At 46.0% G+C, this 21,939-nt stretch overlaps 1 protein-coding gene across 12 annotated transcripts in view; it reads left to right on the top strand.

Moving 5' to 3' along the window:
* Positions 1–21,939, top strand: part of LOC138567640 (zinc finger protein 391-like) — a 954,911-nt gene that overhangs the window by 472,729 nt on the left and 460,243 nt on the right. For all 12 annotated transcript variants that reach the window (XM_069646091.1, XM_069646090.1, XM_069646086.1 and 9 more), the window contains exons 3-4: positions 6,775–6,885; positions 21,097–21,237. In XM_069646091.1, the coding sequence (XP_069502192.1) occupies positions 6,775–6,885; positions 21,097–21,237 (252 nt within the window). The remainder of the gene's footprint in view (positions 1–6,774; positions 6,886–21,096; positions 21,238–21,939) is intronic.

Raw genomic sequence — 21,939 nt, 5'->3', positions numbered from 1 at the left:
AATAGCAATATTCTTCCTTTTGCAATTCCCCTCAATTAACAATGCAACCGGTCTTTAGAGAAAATGCTAAATTAATATTATCAAGAGCTGCAGACATGGCCGAAGGGAGACAATGCAAGCAGGAGGTTATGGGATTGTGTTCATGAGGAGCGTGGAATTGAGCCTGCCAGGCAAGCGGCTCTTTCAGTGCATGCAGTAGCCTCTTCTGCCTTCTAGAGTGAAACGGTGGGACCAGAGGTGCTCGGTGCTGCACTGTCAATCAATGGCATATGCATGCATACATATATCATGACTTCAAAAGCGTGATCCAAGCTGGCAAGGAATCGAGCGTGAGGCGGGTGAGGTAGTGGTACAGTGCGTTGTGCGCCTGCTGCGCAGATATGCACGCAACTTCCAGGTAACTGGTTGGAATTTTGGTGGTGTCGGGGGAAGGACGGCTGATGTGTGCGCTCCTTAACTAATTGAAGTCTAGAATTATTGTAGTGTATTGACAAAGTATTAACTTGTGGTTGAATGGGCTTTGTATAAGGAGAATATGTTATTTGGGCACAATATTTTTACTTTCATGTTGGCATTTTCAGTTTTCGTAGACTTCACCTTTTATAGGTAGTAAACTTAATTCCCTGTTAAAAAAAGGGTTTGTTTTTAGTGTGAGGTCTGTATGGCCGTTTGTGTCTCAGGATGTAAACGTGCTAGGCGGGGATATGTTTCCTAAATAGGGTGTGAAAGGTCAGTTTCGCCATGCATGTTTCATTTTCGCATGTGTTTGGCTGTTTCCAGCTATTTTGCGCCTCTGCTCCAGGGGACACGAAACATGGCCAGTGGGTGTGAAGATTGGCCTGGGGGGGTCAGGGGGCCGCCAACTAGAGGTTGGGGGAAAGATAAGTAGAAGTGTGCGGTGGCAAGGGGAACATAGTTGCGTTTAGCCACTGTTTTTAACATGTCAGCCCTTTCAGTTAAAGAAAGACCACAGCCTTGCCAACCTGACATCTGTGGCCCCAAATGAACAGGTTTCATCCCTGCTTGCTGGTGTAAATGAAACACCATGCATATGCATATTGCTTGGATGTTGGCGACCTTTGTCTGCACAGTCTAGGCCATTCTGTGTTGTTATGTGTGACTTTTGGCAAGACGGTGCCGGCTGTTGTAGGCTTGCAGGGTCCTTAATGGCTTTTGCTGCAGCGATCTTCAAAGAGTATGGTGGTTGGCTCTCTCTGATGCGATTGGTGGGGGGCTAGGGTAGGGGGCTTGATCTCCATGAGAGATGTCCTGGTGCAGTGTGGTTCTGGCAAATGTGAGTGAAGCCGACTTGGGCACTTGATGACAAGTACGTTTATCTGAAAAGCAATAGCCCTTTGTCGCTGCTCTTGGCAAAATGTGGTTTTGGGAGTCTTTACAAAAAATACTTGGTCTTTGCTCACTTGCAACATTGGCTAGCAAAGTTTGAATTTATTGTATTGCGACACATTTTAAAAAATATAGTGTCGGCTCTATAAAAAATGGTTGCTATATGTTGCGCCTCCTCCCATGCTCATCACCCAACGCCCCACCTTTTCTTTCAGCTTATGTGTAAATGTTTGCACGGGAAAATAAGTACCACAAAGCACTAGTTTTGTTGAGCATTTTTGAGAGATCCTACACGTACGGAGGTCCCCATTCTATGTTTTAGCGCTCTCCCTCCACACCCAGGCACATACGTAATTGTGCCAATCAGAATGCGTGACGTCAGAGGTCTTCAACAATCTACAGTGGCCTGTGGTGGGATTTTCAGTCACAACCCTCTATGACCTGTTGCTGAGGGGTGTGGAAAATTAACTCTCATCCTTTAATGTTGTATGACAGGAGGCGCCTTCCAGTTTAGTTGTGATTTAACGTTGGCATGGCATTATAAGCTTATGCGCTGTCATGTGGAAAAGGGGCTAGCCAAGGAGCCAGGAGCTGGTACCACCTGCAGTTTAAATCTGGACCCAGGGTTGGTATGGGGAGAGTCCCTTTTTGACCCACCTTGCCCCATGGGCAGGAGTCTAGGGAACACAATGTGATTCCCAATCTCAAAACAGTCGGTAGGTTCCAGCGCCTTGTGAAGATCTACCTTAGAACAGCATACAGGAAGAACCGCTCTTCATTGTCAAGAACATGCAGGTACAAAGACCCCCAATGATTTCCCTTACCGGGGAAGACTCGGCAAGACAGGAGAAAATGAGAACCAATTTAATGCTACAAAACCTATCAATTTGGGAGTGTTAACAACCTTAACTCAGAAGTCCCCCTTGATGTCATACATTATGTCAGCTATAATGTCATTGGTGATGCCATGCCATCTGTGATGCCATCTTTGTGCTCATGGGCTGATAATCCCAGACAGTCACTGCCTTTAATTAGCAAAGAGAGCGTAAAGTCTGATAGCCAGTATAGCACTTGCACACATGCACACTTGTTTACAGTGCCACTGGCCAAGTGCAAAAAATGAAGGGGCCTCACCAAATTTTTTGCCCTGGCCTCACCTCACCCTGTGACAGCCCTGGGTGGAAGAGGAGGTGAGGAAGAGAGAGTGGACAGGATGTCCTGAGTTTTAGTGGCGAAATGAGAAGCCAGAGCCGTGCAGCGGGCCTGGGAGAGAACAGGAGTGGTAGAGACTGCAACAGGATTGTCCAGCTCCTTGCAGATTTTGAAAAGTTCGGCCGAGTTGTTTGAGGCCACAGAGATAAGGGCTTGGATGTATGATCTGTTCTTCGAGAGGACAGAGCATCTGTACTGTCGTTGGAGCAGACAGCAAGCCAGTTTGTTTTGAGATGCACCTGATGCCCTCCTCTTACTCTCAGCCACCCTACACTTGCGTTTAAGGGTGGCAAGGTCAGAATCGTACCAAGAGTTGAACTTGGATGTGGGCTTCAGACGGATCCTCATGACAGGGCCAAGGACATCAATAGTGTTAGAGATAGAGAGATGAAGGTTGGTAAGGGCTGTGTCAGAGTGTGAGTCAGCCAAAGGTGTAGTAGGAGGAGAGAAATTAGCGGTGAAAGCCTCGGCTGACACACGCTTTATGGGCTGGATGACAGAGAAGGTGGGTGGCAGTGCTGGGGTCGGCTTGACCTGATGGGTAAAGAGAGAAAGATGGGAGTACCTTGTTCTCCCTTAAGTGCTCAACCAAAACCCGGAGTTGGGAGAACCTATAATTCATACAAATCTGGGAAGCTGGCCCGAGCGCCTTTTGGTAGTGTCAATGTATTATATACTTTTCGTGGTTTCTTCCCCACCCAAAGGAAATCTAGTAACGTTTTCTTGACTTTGAGATAAAACGTCAGTGGCCGCACTACAGGAAGGGCTTGGAACATGAACAGCAACCATGGCAACACATTCATTTGTATTGCCTTGAGGCATGCTGCCCAGGACAACATTATCTTGGACCAAGCCAGAAGGTCCCTTTTAATTGAGTTCCATTTAGACAGAAAATTTGCATCATAGGCAGGCGGTAATATGGATAGCCAGGTTCTTTATGCGATCAGAGCAAAACTGCACTCCATGGGAAGCTAATGTCTGTGTGTTAGGAGGGGGGAAAACTGTCAGTGGAAAGGCCATTGTTTTATTCAAATTAATCTTGACCCCAGCTAGTCTACCATATTCTGCAATGGTGGTAATCAAAGATGCAAGTGACGTGGTGGGTTGTGTAATATAAGCCAATATATTGTCTGTGTTTAACGCTAATTTAAATTCAACGTACTGGTGATAGTGAAATTTGACCAACCCCACTCATTTGTCCTGCACAGGGGTGGAGTGGGGTGTGCTATCAGTATATAGGCGATTGCCGATTTTTAGAGTTTTCAAAAATAGACTGTTAGGACACAATAAAATATAAAGAAGGCTGTCGCAGACCCCACGTGCATGTCGGCTACAGACCCGTGCAACGCCGGTTGGTACCGCTGGTACAAAATAAATTGAAAATTAACCCCATCACCAGATTGCCACAAATTACAACTTGCCCTAACCCAAACACTTGCTCTAATCCTAACCTTTGCCTTTCCCTAACTGCAACTCTAAGACTTACTCTAATGCTTACTTTACCCTAACCACTAGCCTTATCCTATCTCCTGTAAGCACAACCTGTTCAGCTAGGGGACTTTAAACTAATGAGCTTGTCAACGAATCAATGAGGGATCTCCACTTGAGCACTGATCCTGTACATTACGAATATCAGACTTTTACTTTTAGTGGAAGTGATTATGATTCTGATTATCTCAAAAGTAATTAACTTCAGACCCTTATGATCCATGAAAATTATTTGTTTTTTTCTAATCCATTTTTATACACCTTTAGTTGCTTTTTTCTATCTTCTTCTCATTTAGGAACCCATTAATATGTATATGTTTATATGCTTCACTAAGGTTTTGTAAAACTGTACCCCCTTTTTTTTACACCTGTTTTGGTAAATTGTTTTTCCAATATCAATCTTTTCCTAACCACACTCTATGCTTCCCTTTATCTAATTGTGAGAGCAAAATTACGTCTGCCATTTAGTTCCGTCATATGACAATGTTCCTATTACGCTACATCATATAAATGATAATTGTCAATATCGGCTCCCTTGCCACTGCACTCGCGGACTCCTACAATCACTCTCTTGCCACTGGATCTTTGCCCTCTTCCCTCGAGCACCCTCTTGGGCGCCCCCTCATGAAAAAGCCTTCAGCCGACCCCTCATGTCCGGCTAACTACCGCCCCATCTCTCTCACTCTCTTCCTTGGGGAACTTCTCGAGAAGTTGGTCTTCCCCCAACTTACCCAGCATACTGAGTTTGTTGGCTGCCTGCACGATCATCAACCTGGATTCTGAGCATCCAGAGGCACGAAAACTGCTCTCCTGAACACCTGTGAAGACTTGCTTGCGTTTCTCGACTCCAACTCACATTCTCATTCTACTCGATCTATCCTCTGCATTTGACACGGTCAACCACTCCATCCTCATAAAACAGCTCCATGATACCCTCTGTATCTCGCAACAGGCACTAGACTGGCTGACCTCCTTCCTCACTGACAGTCTCTCCCAGGTTATCCTGGGTTCTTTCTCCTCACCCGTCTCTATACCTGTGGAGTTCCCCAGGGTTCCATCCTTTCGCCCTGGTTCTTTAACATCTATCTCGCTCCTCTTTCTCAACTTATTTCCGCGTTAACACCACACTTCCATTGTTATGCAGAAGACACCCAACTCTTCTTCAGGCTACCCTCCACATCTCTCCTGACCTCCTCTATCATTCCTGACTGCCTTTCCGCTATCCAGTCTTGGTGTACCTCCAATGCCCTCTGTCTCAATGCCAGCAAGACTGAGATTCTTCCTATCGGGACTCCTGTTCCCTCCTTTCTCCCTTTACTCTGGCCACCCTCAATGGGCTCTCCCCCCCTCTCCTTCCTCTGAGACCCGAAACCTGGTAGTTATCTCCGACTCCTCTCTCTCTTTCATTCCTCACATCTTGGACCTTGCCAAGAAGGCCCATTTCCAACTCTACCTCCTCGGAGGCATCCTCCCGTTCCTCATTTTCCCCCAGAAGCTCAGTGTCACCAGAGCTGTGGTACTCTCCAGGCTGGACTACTGCAACAGCCTCTTCCTTAATCTACCCCCTTCTTCTACCCGCCCCCTCCAGCTAATCCAGAATAGGGCTGCAAGACATATCCTTGGCATGCAGCCCAGGGACCATATCTCTCCAGCCCTAAATTCTCTCCACTGGCTCCTGATTGCTGCAAGGATCACATTTAAATCCCTCTGCATCACCCATAAGGCTGTCTGGGGCCTGGAGCCACGCTATCTGTAACTTGCTCTCACCAAATACTCTCCTTCAAGATCTCTTCGATCCTCTGGCTCCAACTCTTTGCTTGTCAAGCACTTCTCTAAGCAGAGAGCGGGCGGCTGCTCCCTCTCCTTAGCTGGCTCCCTCCTCTGCAACAGCCTACCCCTTCTCTCTGTCTTGAGCCGGTTCTCCTCAAGTTCTGCAAACACCTCAAGACTTTCCCTTTTCCTCCTATTTCCCTCTCTCCCTCCCGTGCTAACCCCACATTAGCTGTGATTGGTGGCCCGGGCCCTTATGTGTCCTTCTGGGTCCTGGACGTCTATCTGATCGCCCGCAGCATCCGCCCTCCCCCTGCACTTGCCTTCGGGCACCACTTGGCCTGTGCTGTGGTCACTGCCTGGCACTTATCTGTTGCCTTCGCAACCGGCTCTCACACTTACCTGTTGCCTTGCATCTATCTCCTTGGCACTTACCCCTTTCTCCAGCCCCTCTATCTCTCTTGACTTGCACAATCCAGATGTTCACAAGGCATATTTGAACCGCTCTTTCTGTATTTGCATATTCCATTCTCATGGTTTCCTTGTTCCCTTCCCTTTGCCCTGCAGGTGCTTTTAAACACAATTCCCCTTGATGTATAAGCACCTTACAAATGTCCAATAAAAAATATATATATTTAATTGTTTTAAAACAAACCCCATGGGAACATTCTTTTGTGCTATATAGGTGACTTTGAACATGACATTGTTCAATCAATTATTGAACCAGATTTGATCTTGAGGTTTTGTCACAAGGTGACCCTCGTGTCACTCCCAGGTCCACTTCCCTAGAATGCAGAGAAAAAGCTCACATTGACCATAAAAGGCACTTCTGGAATGTAACTAAGCATGTTATTGCCGATTTCAGTTCTTTATTGAACTTATGCCACATGTAAAAGCTCACCATTACAAAAGCATCTGTAGCAAAATCATTTATTTTTTTATTTCTTGTTTTGACAGGGCCTCTCATTGCCACCACTCTCTTTTCCTTACGTGATAAAGAAAGCAAGGATCTCTGTCTTGCGGACAACCAGAAGCCTGAAAGAAGTCACAGTGCTACTTATTCCTCAAGTAAGTGAAATGTGCATTAGATGTTACCAGACAGGATGTCATTTCAGACAACCAAACAATGGTGAATGTGTGCTCACCTAGAACTGACAGAGTGTAGTGTTGGAGAAGCGAAGGAAGATTCTTAACACTGAGGGTATAGTAGGAAGAGAGTGTGGGCGAGATCCCTGATCAACCTACATTATCTTCATCTCCTGTCAGTGCATGCCACACTTTCCCCCTACTAATCAAAGCGCAAAAGAACCCAAAACATAGTATTTTGGTGGGTTGTGATAGCTGGTGCCATAAGTAGAGGGCATATAGTGAAAAGGGAAAGCTGAAGTGAGGTGCTATGAAAAAAGAACGACATAGAAACCACATGTTAAAAAGAGAGCATCTTGAGAAAGAGAATGGGAAGACATACACATAAATGAAGCACTAATGAGATGCCTAAGGCTTTGAAACTGCAAAAGATAAATGGGAGGAAGTTGGGGGGAGGGGCATTGAGAACACTCAATGAGGATGAAAAAGAGAGGAGCACCTAGTTAAAAGAGCATAGATGAACAGCCCGCACCCCCATGTGGTATAGGGGAACAGTATGAGGATAAGTACATCAAGAAAACAAGACAGCGAGCGATAGATTGAAGTGAACAAGTGGCATCACAGCAAAGACAAAAATCATGAGGCAACAAGGAGAGAAGGAAGGGACAGGATATCATAAAGGCAGATAGTCTTAGGCCATTAATACAGGAGATAACCCTGAAACATGCACCTAAAAAGAGAAATAAGTGAGATCAGGAGAGCCACTGTGGAGACTGGGAACAAAAGTGACAGAGGGAGAGGAACTGACTTCTATCACAGTGAGATCAAATATTACACAGTGGAAGAAAGAAAAATCAGTGAAAGAATGGGGAGAAAAGGGGATTTAAGTCCACAGGAAAGCAGAGATGGATTCTTATGTGTAAAAAAAGTCTACACTGCATGATTTGTTGGCGGTTAAAGAATACTAGTGGAGACAGAAGCTTACAATGCATAAATGAAGATGATATCTGAAGTAGGTTGATTACAGTCTTGCTTTTTGCATGTGGCAAAACTACACAGGCTACAATGATAGACTAATACAATGACTGAATGGACTCCTTACACCTGATATAGGATAGACAAGGGAGGGGAAACAGAGGGAAGACAGACAACAATCCTACTAGGCCAGGTGACATTGAGATTGCGCAAGTGCAGGGGTGGGGGGAAAGGGAAAAGTGTGGGGGGAAAGGGGAGGGGGCAGTGCAATACAAAGGATTACAGTGAAATAATAAAGACAATAAATAATAATAATAAAGACAATAAATAAAGTGTGGCCAGCTAGTGGCAAGTGCAAAGGTAAGTGCAGCCACCAGGGGTCAAGTGCTAGTAAGGGCTGTAGGCATACAGAAACAGTCCCTGAGTGCAAGGTTTGCCAGGGGGGCAGTGCAGGCGTGCAACTGGCGAGGAGGGGACCTGGGCCCGATATCAGAGGGTATACAGGTAACCAGTGCAGTTTCAGCCAGGGGGTTAGCAGGGGAGAGGAGGAGAGAAAGCACAAGCAAAGAGGAAGGTCTTGAGATGCTTCCGGAACCGGAGATGGTTCTCCTCAAGTTCCAGAGGGAGGCCCCAGCAGAAGAAAGAGATCTACCACCAACTTGCTGCTTGGAGAAGCGACTGACCCTGAGGGGGTTGGAGGCGGATGAGTGTAGAGCTCGGGAGGGAAGATATTTAGGAAGAGAGAATTGAAGGTATTGAAGTCCCAGGCCCCAGAAGGCCTTGTGGACAAGGCAGAGGGTTTTGAACTTAATCCTTGCTGCAACTGGGAGCCAGTGCAGAGATTTCAGTCCTGGAGAGATACGATCCCTGGGCTTGAGGCCAAGGACAAGTCTTGCTGTCCTGTATAGGGAAGAAAATTACACTACAAGTAGTAGGAAGGCAGATGAGAGATATACACAACATTGTGAAGAGAAGAGGCGAACCAATATGAACAGATGAATGCAACACATATGTATAGTGAAAACAAAGAGATGCAGGAAATACAGTTAGACAAAATCAGTAGAGGAAACCTAAAGACATCAAAGTGAAAGACAAAGAGAGTGTCTGTGAACTTTAGGAAATTATAATCTTAATTTCGAACAATCAATTGAGCAAAATGGTTTATTACATTTGGCTTGCAAGACAAACGGACAACATCCTAGCATTAACCCATGCCTACGTAACTAACCTGCTTTGCCGTCCTAACCCGGTCCTTAAATCTGTTACAGGCTCTCGATGCTGAAACATCAATGGGCACATAACAGTGCTCCTGACACACTGTTCCAATCTTCTTTAGAACAATAATGGTCATTGTCTCAAGGGATTAATCTACCCTCTATGTCCATGTCCATAAGGTGTCACCTGGTGGACTATTTCCAGGTAAAACATGGCAGCTCCTACGTATTTCCGCTCGCATCCTCCTCAGGTGAGGGGCATACGGCCGCCACCCCTGTGACAATATCCGGCGCTGATAAACAGTCCCTTGTTGTGGTTGGTTAAGACGAGCGCGATCCTTTGGCTCAGAGCATGTGACCTTCCCCATTAACCTGAGGTGGTCAAAAGTCTGTTCTCTGCACATTTGAATCATCATGCAGAGTCCAGATCATAGCAACCAGCAGCGCCTGGAGCCAATAGATACAGGGACATCCTATCCAGGGTCTGCTGGGCTTAAGGAAAAATAATAACCACTTAGATTGCGGGTACCGCTAGCATCATGAATTAAAAACAGACAATTCTTATTTCTTATAATCCATCAGGAAATCCCTGATCCCACAGCCTTGTTTCATCGCAAGCCAATTCAATTTGTACATTTATTTATTTTTATATTCAACTCACCGGAGGCTGCATGCGTCCAGAGTACCGATCAGATACTGAATAGTGAGTAAACTCAGGAAGAGAAAAAGAACGTTGAACTCAGAACTAAACCAAAAATCGTCAAGGAAAACAGAACACAATCATTGACAGAAGCCGACATTTCTCACGCTTTAGAGAGTATCCCTGGAAACAATGCCCAGTGAGTCAAAAACAAGAGATAAATGCTTAAGTAAGAGATAAACACATGCTCATCTTCAGCGCGGTGGTCGCTGCCTCCTCCCCGCTTTCCCCCACCGGAGAGCTGAGGACAATTACCAACAGATAATCTTTGGTGGGAGTGAGCACGATCAGCGGTACTTTCTTATCATTTTCCAACTTGGGTGTTGATCCGCCAAAACAGCATGCCGCAACTTTAATTAGTTTGCCTTCTTCTCATCCGCCATCACTTGTCAGCTCCATTTACCCCGTTTCATTTTGTAACATTCTAAAATGGCCGCCCTCTTCCTCAGCACTGGAGTGCTTCTGAAGGTTGCCATGGAGCCGGGTACAAAAGGCTCAAGATTTGCCTGAGCTACCTTCTTCTTGCCGTATCAAGAGCCGGCAGGTGAGGAAACCGACCCCAAACATGAAGGCCCACATCTAAGGCCCCTGTCTGAGCCTGTCTGGGCCTGGGAGGGCCTGAAGGGCCCTCATATCCCCCACCCCCGCAGCACCTCACGCTCCACCACCTTCCACCTCATGGAACAGTCCCCCAGCATGAAGCCGGCTACTCCAAGAACTTGTGACTCTCATGGAGCCTGGTTCTCCCATTGCAGAGCACCTGTGAGTTATGTCCTACTACCCAATGTGTACTCACTAACCCACTTGAATCGAGCTGTGCCATAAGCCAATTTTCTGCTGTTTCACCTATGCATTTGCACCTCCTTATTCTGCTGCTTTATGTGCTGTTTGGGTAATTTTTAGTCTAGGTTTGTTTAACAACTGTCCCCCGCCCCCTGTCCTCCTTTTGCATTGCATGTGTGTGCTGTTTGGGCAGTTTCTCAGCAGGGTGTGTTTAACAGCTGTACACCCCACCCCATTTTGCATTTCTTTTGTGTGCTGTTTGGGAAATGTTAAATCTTAGGCGTATTCAACAACTGTACCCCGCCCCCTTTTTGCATTGCATGTGTGTGCTGGTTGGGCAATTTGGAATCTGGGTGCGTTTCACAGCTGTACATCCCCCGCCCCTTTTTTGCATATTTGTGTGCTGATTGGGCAATTTTTAATCTAGGTGTGGTTAACAACTGACACCCCACCCCATTTTGCAATGCATTTGTGTGCCGATTGGGCACAATTTGAATCTAGTTGTGTTTAACAACTGTACACCCTCCTATTTTTGCATTGTGTTTGTTTGCAGTTTGGGCAATTTCGAAACTAGGTGTGTTTAACAACTTTACACCCCTCCCCCACACCCCCTGTTTTCATATTGCATTTGTGTGCTGTTTGGGCAATGTCGAATCTAGTTATGTTTAACAACTGTACACCCCCCCCTCACCACCATTTTGCATTTCATTTGTGTGCTGATTGGGCATTCTTGAATCTAGGCGTGTTTAACAACTGAACATCTCCCCCCATCCCCCATCTTGCACCCAAGTGTTTTTAATTTATCTGTTGCTCTCCTTTTTGGCTACATGGACGCCTGGTGAGTTTGTGTTCATGCCGTGCAGTCTCTCCTTCTACCCTCCATTCTATCTCTCTGCCACTTCAATGGCACTCACTATCTCGCCTTTCTATTCTAACTGCTATACTATCAACTATCCTCCTTCTCTCACGAAGTCTGGAAGAAAAATGTTTAAAAAAGTATTTCTGACCACCAATCTTGGTCTATCTATTGCAGGCACTTACGTCAGCACAACTTCCAGACAGATTGTCACTGATACCCTCTTTTCTGTCCCCTCTCCAGATCTCTGAACCCCTCATTTTTTCTCTACTCTCTCTCCTTTCCTATCCTCACCCATTAATGGTGGCAGTAAACGGGAGTACTCTTGGCAGGCTTCTCATCATCCAAGTGTATCATTAATGTCTATCACAATGTCACTATCATGGCTCAGGGTCCTCAACCCAACCTCCTCCTCTTTGACGGTGTCTGCCGTCCCTCATCACCTTCTTTCCTGCACCTGCTACTCCTTCCTCCTCTCTTCCTGTCCCTCTTCGCCCTTCTCTGACTGGTGTACCATGCTCCTGTACCTCTCCAGGGAAAATCTTCAAAGATAGAGACCTGCTTCATCTAGCCACGCATAATGCTTGCTCTGCTATCGAACACTCTGCTGACATCTGCCTCCTCCTTAAAGACATTGTCCTCCATACCCTCGCTCTTACCGAGACGTGGTTCAATGCCAGCTCAGTCACTGCTTTTGACTCCCTTCTCCCTGATGGCTACAGGATCATCTCTAAGCCTCGCCCTAACCGTTCTGGCAGTGGGGTTGACCTGATCTTCCCTGAGTGGGTCCTTTCTTCTCTCGTACCCACCCAGCCATACTCCTCCTTAGAGAGCCTCGTCTGCAAGCTGGTCATCCCACCTACCTCGCCCCTGACTATTGCCACGAGCTATAGGCCACTTGGACCTATCACCCTGTTCCTCTCTGAATGGGCTGATTTCTCCTTCTCTCTTCAGACATCTTCCTCTAAACTCCTGACTTCCACACCCACCTTGACTCTTCAAACTTGGTGTCCACTCTCTTCTATGACCTCTATCTCTTGCTCTCCCTCTCCATTCTCCCCTGTGGTCCTACCCACTTGGCTGAACACACTGTTGATGCTTTTATCAGTATTGCCCCAAAATATCGTATATATAATGCCAAATGTGCTTTTACTGCGCATTCAGCATTATATAAAATGGTGAATTCGAAAAATACTGAACTAGGTGAGTGGAGGTTGCGGGGGTGTCCCCTGCGCACCTAGTTCAGTATTTTCAGATTCGGGGATTGCTCTGGGGTCGCCCGCATGTATTAAAAGGGAGGCGGAGGAGCAAAACAACAAAAACCGAAGTGCTTGAGTTGAAAAATGCAATCAAGTCGGATTCGCAGTGTTGCAAATTCGAGCTTTTCGGATTTGTTTTTTTAACGTACCTCTGCCTTTATCCACACAGATCTTTCGCTCTCTGACCCCACTCGCCACCCCGCTCTCCTGGTCAGACCACTCCCTCCTCTCCTCCCACCTGGGCCCTCTCAACCCTCTGACCGCGCCTTCCCCAGCTCTGCCAACCTCATTCACGGACATCCGCCTGATGATACGAGTGTCAGTTGTTGCCTTTACATTCACCTTCATCCCACCCTGTCCTCCCACTGCAGACTCTACCTCTGACTCTGCTCTCAGCAACCTCCATTTCGCCATCTCTAACACTCTCAACATTCTTGCCCCAGTCATGAGGGTTAGCCTGAAACACAACACCAAGCCTAACACTTGGTACGACTCTAATCTAGCAGACCTGAAGCGAAAATGCAGAGCTGCAGAACGAAAGTGGCAGACCACAGTCTCATCTTCTGACAAACAGGCCTGTCGTCTTCTCCAAAGGCAATATCATCTCACCATTCGTTCTAAGAAGAGGGCCCACATCCAGGCCTGTGTCTCTTGAGCATCCAACAACACAGCTCAACTCTTTAAAATCTGCAAGGAACTAGCCAATCCTACTGCAGTCGCCACCTCGCCTCTTTCCTCTCAGGCCCTCTGCACTGCACTGGCCATCCACTTGACTGCAAAATTTCAGGACATCCAGAGCACTCTTTCTTCCTCCACTTCTCCCCCCTCCTCCCATCCCACTGCCACCCCTGGCCTCACATCCTCCCTCAGCCTTTCTATCCTCCTTCTCTCCTATTACATTGGACAAGGTCACTAGGGTTTTCTGCTCTATGAAGGTCTGCTTCAAACAGGTTTTCCCCTGTTCTTCCAGAACTATTAAGAACAACATTGACTCCCTTGCCCCTGCACTTGCTGATTTCTGCAATCACTCTCTTGCTACTGGGTCTTTCCCCTCCTCCCTCAAGCACTGTCTTGTGCTGCTCCTTATCAAAAAGCCCTCTGCCAATTCCTCATGTCCAGCTAACTACCGCCCAATCTCCATCACTCCCTTCCTTGGGAAACTCCTGGAGAAGCTGGTCATCCCCTAACTGGCCCAGCATACTGAGCTCGTTGGTTGCCTAAACGACCATCAATTGTGACTCCGAGCATCCAGAGGCAAGGAAACTGCCCTTCTCAACACTTGTGAAAAACTGCTCTCATCTCTTGACACTAACTCTCCTGCTGTTCTCATTCTACTTGATCTTTCCTCTGAATTTCATATGGTTAACCACTCCATCCTCATAAAACGGCTCCATGATACCCTTGGTATCTAGGAGCGGGCACTGGACTGGCTGACCTCCTTCCTCATGGACCGTCCCTCTCAGGTCATCCTGGGCTCTTTCTCTTCTCCTACCTCTATCTCCATCTGTGGCGTTACCCACGGCTCTAACCTCTCAACCTGGCTCTTTAACGTCTATCTCGCTCCGCTTGATCACCTTATCTCCACATTCTCCCCTCACTTCCAGGGTTATGCAGATGAAACCCAACTCTTCTTCAAACTTCCCTCTGTTGCTCTCCCTTCCTCTGCCATTCCTGACTGCATATCTGCTATCCAGTCCTATTGTGCCTCCAATGATCTGTGCCTCAATGGCAAGAAGACTGAGACCGTTCCTATTGGGACTTCCACTCCCTCTTTCCTCCCTTCACTCTGGCCACCCTCTAAGGCAGTGGTCTTCACACTTTTTTGGCCTGGGCCCCCCCTGAGCAGAATTTGGGCAGGCCTAGCCCCCCCAAATGTGCCAGATGAACTTTTGCGGGCCGTCACTACACCCTACTCCCAGTACAGACCCTGGGCTCTCCCCATCCTGCTCCCACCACGATCCCAGTGCTCCCGCCCATCCTGCTCCCACCACAGTCCCATAACACAATCATACATGCATCCATACACATATTTAAATAAAAAATAAATCACCATAAACGTACCTTCTGCAGGGGCCTGCGCGTGGTTGCTAAAATGCCCCTCTCCAGGTTGCTCTGCCCATATGTGCGAGGAGGCGCAGGAGCACCCCCCCCCCCCCGCACATACATACATGCAGTGCCCCAGTCAGCATTTCCAATGAGCTATGCAAGGCTGGCGAAGCAAAACAACCCCAGCGTTGCATGGCGAAGTGATCATGTGTGGCTGGGGAACTGAATTGTCAAAGGCAAACAGTGTTTGCCTTTGACAGTTCAGCCATCCCAGGAGCACTCCCTCGGCAGGAAAAAGCAGCTGAGGGAGTGCTCAGTGTTTCACTGGGCTGGCTCCTCGGATCCTCCATAATGGGTGAGGAGGCCAGTGGGTGGACGCCCCCTCACCCATTATGGATGAGCTGCCACGCTTGGACAGGCCTATAGGGCAATAGGGCAATGACCGTTCCAAAAATGCAAAATGCTAGTGTAGGCCAGTCAAAATGGGCCACTTTTTTGGCCAATGTGGGCCAGTTTGAGGAGTTACTTCACTATGCAGCTAGTAGTTTTGACCATTGTTGCTGAATACATATTCTTTAAATATCACAATGTGTTTACATTTGAACAAAAACACCCCCTTGGGTACTATTTAAACATTTAAACAGTCTGTGACTAAAGGACTGAATATCCATTTGCAACTGCTGCCCACTTTTTCATTGGTGTCTAAGGCCGTTTTATGGTCCAGTCTGACCATGTGAGCTGCCCCTGCCCATTTCCTTGAATAAAAAAAGAATATATATATTTTTCATGCCGGGTTCTTGCACCCCCCCCACCCCCATGGGATGCAGGCGCGCCCCACAGTTTGAAGACCTCTGCTCTAAGGGCTCTCCCCCTTCTCCTGTATCTGAAGCCAGAAACCTTGGAGTCATCTCCGACTCCCCTCTCTCTTTCCTCCCTCACATCTTGGACCTTGCCAAGAAGGCCCATTTTCAGGTATCCTTCCTTTCCTTACTTTTCCCCAGAAGCTCAATGTCTCTAGAGCTCTGGTACTCTCCTGGATGGACTGGTGCAACAGCCTCTTCCTCAATCTACCCTCTTCCTGTCTCCGCCCCCTCCAGCTTGTCCAGAATAGGGCTACGAGACCTATCGTTGGCCTCAAGCCCAGGGACTGTATCTCTCCAGCCCTAAAATCCCTCCACTGGCTCCTGGTTGCTGCAATTTAAATCCCACTGCATCACCCATAAGGCTGTCTGGTGCTGAGGACCAATCTACCTACAACTTGCTCTCACCAAATACTCTCCTTCCAGATCTTTATGCTCTTCTGGCTCCAACTTTCTGTGTGTCAAGCTCTTTTCTAAGCAGCAAGCTGGTGGCAGATCTCACTCCTTGGCTAGCTCCCTCCTTTGGAACAGCCTCCCCCTTCCTCTCTGTCTTGAAACAGATCTCCTCAAATTCCGGAAGCTCCTCAAGACTTTCCTCTCACCCCTGTGCTAACACCCCAAAGTTGCTGAGATTGGTGGCCTGGGCCCTTATGTGTCCTTCTGGGTCCCAGCCTTTCTCCCAATCGCCTTCAGCCTTCTGCCCCACCCCAGCACTTGCCTTCCAGCACCCACTGGTTTATGTTCTCATAGGCCTGCACTTAGTATTGACAGGTTATCACTCTGCACCAAGCATTCTCTGCAAGGCACATACTCTCTCTCACAACTGACTCCGTGGCACTTCACTCTGTGGATCTCCTAGCACTTATCCCCTTCCCTGTCCCTTGTCTCTCCCCCTGTACTTGCACGTTCTGAATGCTCACAACGCTTAGTAGGACCGCCCCTTCCCTATTCGCCAGTTTATTATCTTTGCCTTTGTTCCCATGTTCCCTCCACTCTGCCCTATGGGCGCTTTGAAACGCAATTTCTCGATGTATAAGCGCCTTACAAATGCACAAGAAATAAAATAAAATGTGAGAGAGAAACAACAAAGGAGAAAGCGATACACTTTCAGAGAAGGTTGTTTTGGTATATTTGTTTGTGCTTTTCAGCACAATGCAGGCAGTCATCATGTTATAAAGTTGTATCAAAGAACTTTGGTACAACACCAGCAATACAGTGTATAGTATAGCATCATATTATTCAACAAAATGGGACTGTGACATAACAATCTTGTATCTCATTCCAACAGAACAGTAACAGATTAGTTAACATAAACCCAAAATAATAGAAATGTGTAGCATTGCAGCTCAGCATCAGGGCGTAATCTAATACTGAAGTAATGACATATATTATGATGAAGTCCCCTATCTAAACTCAAAAGTGGATGGCATGGGGTCACCATTTGAGCTAGCTGCTACCACAAGTTGCATGATGCTGGTCCTGGGTAAGACGTGGGGAGTATCACATAGCAACCCCACCCTCAGTGGAGAGCAGGAGATTGCCATATGATTCCATTACGTGGTAGTATCCCTTTAAGTAATCTGGACTTGTAATAATATAGACTATCAGATCAACCTTTAGACCTGGAAAGATTGTTTCTGGCATATTCATAACTCACAGATACATTGGGGGGAGAGACAGGGGCTTGCAGCTGGAAAGGGAAAGTCGCAGGAGACGTTGAGGCTGCAGCAGGACAGAGACAAACTCCTATCAGTTAAATTGTCCTTTGGTATGGGAAAACAAGTTGGCAGTTCAGGCTGTTCACACTGTGGTCCTTGGGCCTGCAAGCAGACGTCCCATCCCTTACCCTCAGCTGCGAAAGTATAGTCTTGGCACAGACAACCAATACGGAACGCTCGCAGTAAAACACACATAGGTGACACACACATACAGTATTAAAGCCACAGTTCTTAACTCAGTCAGGGAGTTGGCATACGCTGTTAGTGTGGGTATTTGGAAAGGACACTGGTGGTGGGGGGTTGGAGATACCCGGGAAGAGGAGCGAGAGCATGCATCTGGAGAGTGGAGAGGAGCTTTAGAAAGAGGTTGGGGAAGTGTCCAAAGTAGAGGAGGAAAACATAAGGTGCAGGTTTCAAGAAGTTGTCTGGGTGGAGAAGGAGTTGAAGGAGAACATCGAGAGGAAGTTAGGGTAAGGTGTCAGGAGCAGAAAGGAGAAGAAAATCAGATGGAGATGAGATGAATGTGTCATGAGGATAGAGAAGAAAAGGAAGAACATCAGGTATGGGAAGAAGGAGAGGGAGAAGAGAGCATGAAGGAGATGTTGAAGTGAAAAAATAGGAGGAATGCGGAGAGAGTTACAGGAGGAACAGAGGGAAGAGGAGTGTAGAAGTGTGTTGAGGAGGTTAGAGGTGACATCAAAAGAGGGGATGAGGAGAGTTTCATAAGGGATGTTCGAGCAAAAAGGAAGGCAGGTCTTACAGAGACTAGGGTGGTGGAGGGGTTAACCCAAAACCTTTAATGGGGAAACATCAAATAGGTAGAGGAATGAGCATGTGGAGAAGTAGCAAGGAGGTGCATGCACAGTCCGCTGCTAGTGTAGTGTCGGAGAGAAGGATGGAAGAATGGTCCTTACGTACAAGCATGTGGTTGCAACGTTGAGGTGAAAGAGGTTGGGTTGCCGAGTCTGAAAACCAGGGCCTAGCAAGAGGGAGGTGGTGAAAAAGCCCACAAGAAAGCCGGCAGGCACTCAGGGCTGGACTTCATTCTATTTGTGACTATAATTCTTTGCCAGAAACTTGTTCCAAATGAACCTATTGCCAGCAACCAAATGTGGGAGCACCACTCTGAACCGGGGGGCTAGGAGCAGAGGCCCCTATTATACTCAGTGCATCTACAGACATCTCCAAAAAAGCAGCAAGATAGAAAAAGACTGAGTGACAATGTAAAGCCCAGAGTAACCTTAAGTTTGGCGAGACATGAGACATTCTGATGTACTTTTTCTTTTCCTCTTTATGGGGTCCCATCTTGGCCCATACTTGTTTTTTTCACAACTAAATGTTGTTGGACAATACTTGTGTTGTGCCTTTGTGTAGAACCGCTGGACATTGTGACAATATGTAATTTGCAACAGTTAATTATTGTAACTTCAAGGAAAAAACCCTGTGTGGCTTGACAAGTAAAGTATTCAACATGCATTGAATTGCAGGGCCCAAGGTGGATATTTATCTGGTCGGAAGACCACAGAGTAGGGTAGCATTCCCCGCTCTAGAGAGATTTACAAAGAGGATAAACAAATAAACAAGTGCATGCATTGAGAAAAGAAAGAGGGGAACCATCCAGATAAGAAAGAAGATAGAGTTAACCGAAGTAAGAATGTAAGTGAAAGATAATAATTTCATAAAGAAAGAAACTCTCAGTGAAGAAAGCAAGAAAGGGTAAAAGAGGCAAAAAAAGAAAGCACATGGGTGAATTAGATTGAAAGACACACATAGGCTGAGAGAAACAAAGAAGGCCACAAGGAGAAAACTTGAGAAAAGCTACAAGTTGAAAGAGAAACCATGTAGAATGTGAAAAGAAGAGGGTCCCCAAAAAGAGCGAGAACAAAGCAACATGTACTAAAATAATAGAGCCAGAGCTCCAGGGAAGAGAAAGGGACACAATTTTGTATGGGGTAAAATGTAATGCTTAAACTGAAGAAGATACAAAAGAAGTAGAAATATATAAAGTTTGAAGTATATTCCCATCAGGCCTTCACACTCAGTACCTCTAAATAGAACTTAACAAACCTATGCTTCCCAAAAGTAGTGAGATTCATCACTGCCATCCGCCTCCAAACCCTCCCTGTATTCGAAAACACAGGGGCCTGGTCTGGAGTTCCTAGAGAAGAAAGACTATGGGCCTCATCACGAGTTGGGCGGTAATGCTGGCGGTATTAGCGCCGGCGCTAATAGCCCTACCGCCAAACCCCCCGGCGCTATTAGCGCCGGATCACGGGTTTGGGGGAAGGGTTATTGCCCATTCCCCATTGGGCCCATTCGGGAATTCCTCATTCCCCGTTCGGCCCAATGGGGAAAATTCGCGCTATTACCGCTGGCGGATTTCCCGGAAAATCGGCAAATTTGACGCAGATTTCCCCCCAGCTCAGAGCTGGGGAGAAATCCGTCAAAGCCATGATCTGGCGGACCCTTAAATGCGGTGGTAATAGCGCTACCGCCACATTTAGGGGTTACCGCCAGACTCGTGATGAGGCCCAATTGTGTGGCAAGCAAATAGTCCACTCGCCATATTCTGACTTGGTGTGGGGCCTTGATCCTAGAGTACCACAGGGCCTACAGCGAAGTCCGCTCTCACACATCGGACCAATTCTGGGCCCCAATTTTCAGCGCTGAGACTCTGACCCCAGTAGCATCAGCCTATTATGTTTAGAAGAGGGTGGTGAAGAAACTAGACCATGACTCTCCAGGTTGCTGTGGTTGACCTCCCTCCCTACAAGGGAGTTGTCCAATTGAAGTCAATCTAAATCCAAACTAAAAATACCTTAAATCGAAGGTCTAAAGTTGTCACCATGATCCCCTTAGGCCATCTATGCTTAACCTTTTATAATCTATGAAATGTGACCTACGATGAACGCACAATGAATTTGAAATGTTAAGTTGTGTTAAAAAATTGATTTTGCTAATGTATTTTATGCTATTTATGTGACAGTGTAAAATGGTTTTAAATGTAACCAGAGGCACTTAATAAAAAAAATAAAGATGATTAAATTGCTTGAAATAAACTGAGAGTCTAACAGGAAGGACCATGATTAGAATTATAGATTAGCCAATAACATGAACCTTACATTTAATTAATTACAAGGACAAGTGTTACAATTGCTAGCTTGACTTATTTAGAATGTAGCTCCTCCCAGGATCATCTTTAATATCCTGTACTATAAATCCCTTGTTCAGTGATTGCAGTTAAGGCCGAGAAGAAGCTTTATGCATGCTTAGCATCATATCTGCGCTTTATTCCCAACTCTTTAAAAATAGTATACCTATATAATCTAAATATTTGTAAAATTCCTTTTGATGGCTGTAGAACAGTTTTATCTTTAATAAATTATTCTTGCATCACTTCACTTTGTTTTGCCTTCAGGTCATTGGACACTTTTGTACTAAACTGACAGGGCCCTATTTCAGATATTGCGCCCATCGGTTGAAAAACCTCTCCATAAACATGAGGAGGGAAACCTAGGGTAGGGTAGAATAAATGTAAGCAGAGTCTATGATTTATTGTATTTGTGAATGCCTCAACCTCTCTGAAGTGTGCATTTGAAAAAGCACTCTGCACACGTTAGCTTGAGCCTATTTAGACAGAATGAGAGAAGGAACAGTTGCCAATACATGAATGGGAGTTCTGAAGGGGCTGAATACTGAAATCAATAATGCCTGTAAAACCAGATGGGGACATAATCCAACCCAGTGAGTGGAAACCATGCATTTTTGTTTTTACACCACAGATGACACAATGAACAATCTCAATGAGGAAGTCGGCATAGAAAGAGCAGACGGCCTACTTCAGAACACTCTTCAGGATCCAGAAGGAGAAGGAAATAATATTCAGGATCCAGAAGGAGAAGGAAATGAGTGGCATAGCACAGGTGAATATTTTTGTGTGTAACATCTGCATCATTTCAGTTCTGCATTTGACCCCCCCTGCACTAATACTCAAATCAACATGTTTCATTAAAAAAATGTATTTTGCATCACCAATAATGTTAAATTGGTACAAGTCTCTAATGTTTCATTAAAAAAGTACTTGTTATATTAACATTTATGAAATACATTTTTGGGGATTACAGAAGATATCGAAATGTGCTGTACGCGGGCCCATGTTTTAAGACTTAGCATGTAGGTGCCCGTTGTGTCATTTGCTGTTTTATAAAGACACTGAATAAATTAATATTAGCTTTAAGAACCAAACAGGTTGCTAATGTTAATATACAAACATCCTGCTGGTGCATATCATCAAATCTCTTCAAGAACCTGTGTGGTCCAGAAAGTCAAACATATCTGTTATACGGATACAATACAACATAGGATGCCCTAAATCAAACACTGTAACCAAATAACCAAATAGAAAGGGTGAACTATGTGTAGCATACAGTGAAGGATTTCTGTGCTGGGTGAGAAAGCCACACGAATACTGGTCGGAGAAGAATCAATTGAGAACTGTGGGCTTGAAAAGACATAAAATACCAGTCTGATTACTTTGGTGAAATTTACTTTTTATAAATGCGTTTATATTGTAAACATTCATAACTATTGGCATCTTATTCTGTACAATTTTCTCTTCTTGAAGA

The sequence above is a fragment of the Ambystoma mexicanum genome, chromosome 2p, assembly GCF_040938575.1.
Source record: "Ambystoma mexicanum isolate Mex_15411 chromosome 2p, UKY_AmexF1_1, whole genome shotgun sequence".
Lineage (NCBI taxonomy): Eukaryota > Metazoa > Chordata > Amphibia > Caudata > Ambystomatidae > Ambystoma > Ambystoma mexicanum.
Note: the sequence above shows the minus strand (reverse complement) of the source record. Positions and strands in the feature narration are given on the sequence as shown.